Below are 4,182 nucleotides of genomic sequence, written 5' to 3' on the forward strand. Positions count from 1 at the left end.
TTATGACCTAGATAAAGGGAAGGCGGACATACAGCGGCATTCCTCACAGGGAAAAGAAACCGACCATGTGATCTGTGAGAGGAGATGATATCAAGTGAAGCATGGTTAGAATAATTGCTGATATATATTTAGGGAAGTGAATATACATGATATGGCTGCGGGGAGCTGTTTTCTCTTCAGGAGTTTAATGAAGGACAAAATCATGCCACATGAAGCGGAAGATCTGGAAGGATCATTGAGAGAAAGACGCTGTTGCAGCATCTGGCACGAATACGCACACACATTTTGAAGACAGAATCGGATATCACAGACGAGGCGCTAAGTAGCTAGCTGGACAAAACGTCCACTTGTTGGACTTCGAGGTTCAGTCAGATGTGCAGAAGAATTGGCACCCTTCGAAAATAAACTTTACACACAATGAATGGAATTTGCTTCTCAAACAATTAGAGATAATACATTCTTGGAAAGAAAGGGTCTTTGGATAATTACGTGTTTAACATTTCTAAAGGAGGTCTACTTTGTTCAAGGATTTCTCCAGAACCTTTAATGTTTCTCCAAGAGGAGAAGCTTTAATGATTCTAAGCGTGTATCTACTGTATACTTCCTCCAACAAGAATCAATCTCATAGTAACTTTACTTTGAGTAATTGCATTTCATTCCATTCTATCACGCATATGTGGCAAAAGTATTGGGATAAAACAGATCAAATAAACATCCAGATAAAATAAATGTTCACGCCGTCGAGCAATTCCATGGCAAATAAATAGGAGGTTGCATACATGTAAAAAAAAAAAAAAAAAAAAAATCCAAAAGACAACATGGATGAGATAATGTGTGCTCGCTTTATTAGGAACACCTGGACACATTCTCATAGATGAAATTATCCACGCCTTTTCACACAGTAGAGCAATAATACAGCCTCACTGAAACTGGAAAGGTTTAAGAAAGGAACAACATCAGCATCTCTCTTTCCAATCTTCAACCAACTGGTTTCAGTTCTCGCTCTTGGCTAACAGGAGTGGGAACCCAAATCTTTCCTTGTCTGATTGTCTGCCTCGAAGTGCAGCATGTTGTGTGTTCGATGATGCTTTCCTGGTTTGTAAATAGAGATTATTTGCGTTACCTTTAAAACCCTTCCTGTCAGCTCTGTCAGAACGAAAGCAGCCATTCACCGCTTTCCACACTGCTGCTCGCTGGATGTTTTTTGTTTTTCACACCATTCTGTATAAACTCAGAGAACACCAGGAGATAAGCATTTTATGCCACGTTTAAAGTCACCGAGACCGTGTTTGTTTTCTCTATTCTGATGTTTCATAGCGAAAGGCTCTTTATCTGCATCCGCAATATTTTTTGCCTAGCCCTACTGCTACATGACAGCTTGCTTGGATAACTGCATGGATAAGCAGGAGCACAGGTGTTCTTATTAAAGTGTCCAACACGTATATATCCAGATGCTGATGTTACAATATTTACCAGCACATATGGGTGTAATAGTACCCATTAAGCACCGGTGTTGACCTATATTTATGGGATCTGCTATAATGAGCATGTATTGCTGGCAGAAATAGTTCTACTGTTCCAGTGGCAGACATTTTAATGGTAGGCTCACAAAGAGAATGGATGGTTGCTATTATAAAAGGGTAGAGAGATTTGAATAATGAGCGAGAACTGGAGTTCTGCCAATGCACAGCATACTTATTATGCATTGCTATTGTGATTCGCAAATGTTTCCTCGACGTGGGTCACAATTTGTTCCAGCGGGTCTGCATTTGCCATGTATTGATTAAAGATATGTTAAAAAACAAATCAGTGTCCTGGGTTCAATAATAAAGGGAAGTGAGAAGCTGAGCCCTCACCTGCGCATCATTTCAGAAGGATCGGTGGACTCCTTTACGACATGTTTCGAGTGATTTCGGAGTATGAACTGTAATTTAAGCCGAAGTTCTGCACCAGTCACTCACAGCAGGATGTCACTGCGGCATGGACGACTGTCAGGAGTGGTGACTCCCAGCAAGTGATGTCATCAATAATGTATACACAGCTGGTCTCAGAGGGTGTTCGAGCAGTTAAATTCCTAGAACCACAGCTAGGATAATAAGATTTGGGAAATTAAGGAAGCACTGAGTGTGCCCAAAGCTGTACAGCGCAGGGTGGCTTTAAATATGGATCACTTGGCATTAATCAGGGAATCCATCACCCCAGTATAATCTCCTGGAGTTTTACAGTTCGGGTTTACTTCTGCCTGGTGTTTACTCTAGTTAAGATTTTTGGAAAGACATAAGCTTGAGCAGATGAGTAACAGGGAGATACTTGCCCTTGGCTAATCAGAGTTGTGGGCAGAAAGCACCATAACAAACACAGATTTTTATTTTATTTTTTTCCCAAATGCCAACGATGACAAGGACAGACTGTTAAAAACTACCGTAATGAAATTCTCATTAATAACAGCAAGGGTGGGGGGAAAAATCTGCAAGAATGCTATTCTGCTGTTCCCTGATACATAATTAATTGAAAAATGTTTTTCACAAAGGCGTGTGCATATATCCAAGACTGAGTGGATCCAATTCTGATAGAACGCTAATGAATAAAAGATCGAGCAGCGACGCACTTCAGACAAAGTGCGTGAATCATCTGGTGCTCTGGCCACTCCTAGTGCTCATTTCCAATAGACAGATTTTTTTTTTTCCCCCCTCAAAATACAGATGTCACATAAACCTCCGAAAAGTTGGAAAACGTACCATCATTCAGTCTTATTATGAATGAAATAAATTGTTTTTAAACCATCAGATGTTAACAGCTCAGACTGGGTGATCAGGACCTTCAAGCAATCGAGTGAGGAAAGGAAAGGAAAGCATAAAAAATGATAGGATATAATATGTTAGCTTAAGAGAAGGGGGGAAAAAAAGGAAAGGATGCCTGACAGAGAGGCTGCATAATACACACAGATCTATGCTTTCATCAGGGTTAATAGCCATTCTCTTCAGTGGGTGATAAAGTAAACATCAAACCATGAGACTTCTGCAAACAATTGCTCAAGACGTGGATGCAGATCGGGAAAAACTTCTATGAAAACTGCACCACTTGACATGAGAGTTATTTGAAGGTTTTTATAGGACACGCACGCATCAGCTTTGCCTTTAACAGCACACTAGTGTCATGTATAATTCATTTATAGGTTAGTGGAATGCAGCCATCCGTCCCCACCCATGACCATGACCCATCCATGCCCAGAGGGGTATCCTCCTGCGAAATATATCACTGATGGATGCATTAACCGGCGCGTGAGGGATAGCAGGCATTAAATACGTCTTAAATCATTTGCAGAAATAATAAACGCGGTGCTATGAAACAACAGGGAAATATAGAGGAATTATAATTTAAAAAATGCCTCGTTTACTTTGACCAACTTTAAACAGCGCACAAGTGGAATAATGATGACTCTCGCGTGCAGAATTACCGTTTTTTTTTTTTTTGTTTGTTTCTTTTTTATGTTCCTGCACGCGGACACTTCTTACCTGCACGAGACTGTGATCTCCACTTTGGTCGCGGGAATGTTGCCTGTAAACGGGTCGAACTCGTACACCGAGGCCATGTCGTCCAGCTTGTCCATAACGTCTCCCTCCATGAGTAAAACGCGTGGCCCGGCACAAGCCAAGAAGCACGCAACCCCCTTTTCTGTTCCCAACGGATTTAACGGGAACTCGATAACGGGGGGGGGGAGACCCGGGTGAAGGGAAGTCCTCTGACACTGATAACTAAGAGAAGTTGTTGTGAAAGTGGAGTGGAACAGCGGGGTGCAGTGAACAGCGGTTCGGCGGAGCGGAGCAGCGCGCGCGCGGACCTTTTCTGGGCGTTTGGTGCCGCACGTGGGCGCGGAAAGGCTGCGCGCGCTCGCGCCGTCCACACAGCGCAAAGAGGCGGCAGCGCGCTCCACCCACTTTTTTTCCCCCTCCGCGCGCTCTCTTTCTAATCAAACTCGCTTCATCTGAGAGGTGTGTGTGTGTGTGTGTGTGTGTGTGTGTGCTGAAAAACAACGACCGCATCGTTGAATTAAATGACCATAATGATCACCACAACTCCGACCTTAACTCGTGTCTCATACTCTTATATGCAGTGCACGCAGACACGTTGATGTATATGAGGCTCAGACTGATTTGCATCGCGTTATAGATATTTTCACTA

At 42.7% G+C, this 4,182-nt stretch overlaps 1 protein-coding gene across 2 annotated transcripts in view; it reads right to left on the bottom strand.

Annotated features, from left to right (window-relative positions):
- The window catches only part of cpne5b (copine Vb), a 113,666-nt gene extending 109,801 nt beyond the window's left edge, over positions 1-3,865 (bottom strand). The window contains exon 1 of one of the 2 annotated variants that reach the window (XM_058373402.1): positions 3,516-3,865. In XM_058373402.1, coding sequence (XP_058229385.1) covers positions 3,516-3,625 — 110 coding nt within the window. In that variant the 5' untranslated portion in view covers positions 3,626-3,865. The remainder of the gene's footprint in view (positions 1-3,515) is intronic. The other variant, XM_058373401.1, reaches the window with a different exon arrangement.
- Between the last annotated feature and the right edge of the window lie 317 nt (positions 3,866-4,182).

The sequence above is a fragment of the Hemibagrus wyckioides genome, linkage group LG21, assembly GCF_019097595.1.
Source record: "Hemibagrus wyckioides isolate EC202008001 linkage group LG21, SWU_Hwy_1.0, whole genome shotgun sequence".
Taxonomy (NCBI): Eukaryota; Metazoa; Chordata; class Actinopteri; order Siluriformes; family Bagridae; genus Hemibagrus; species Hemibagrus wyckioides.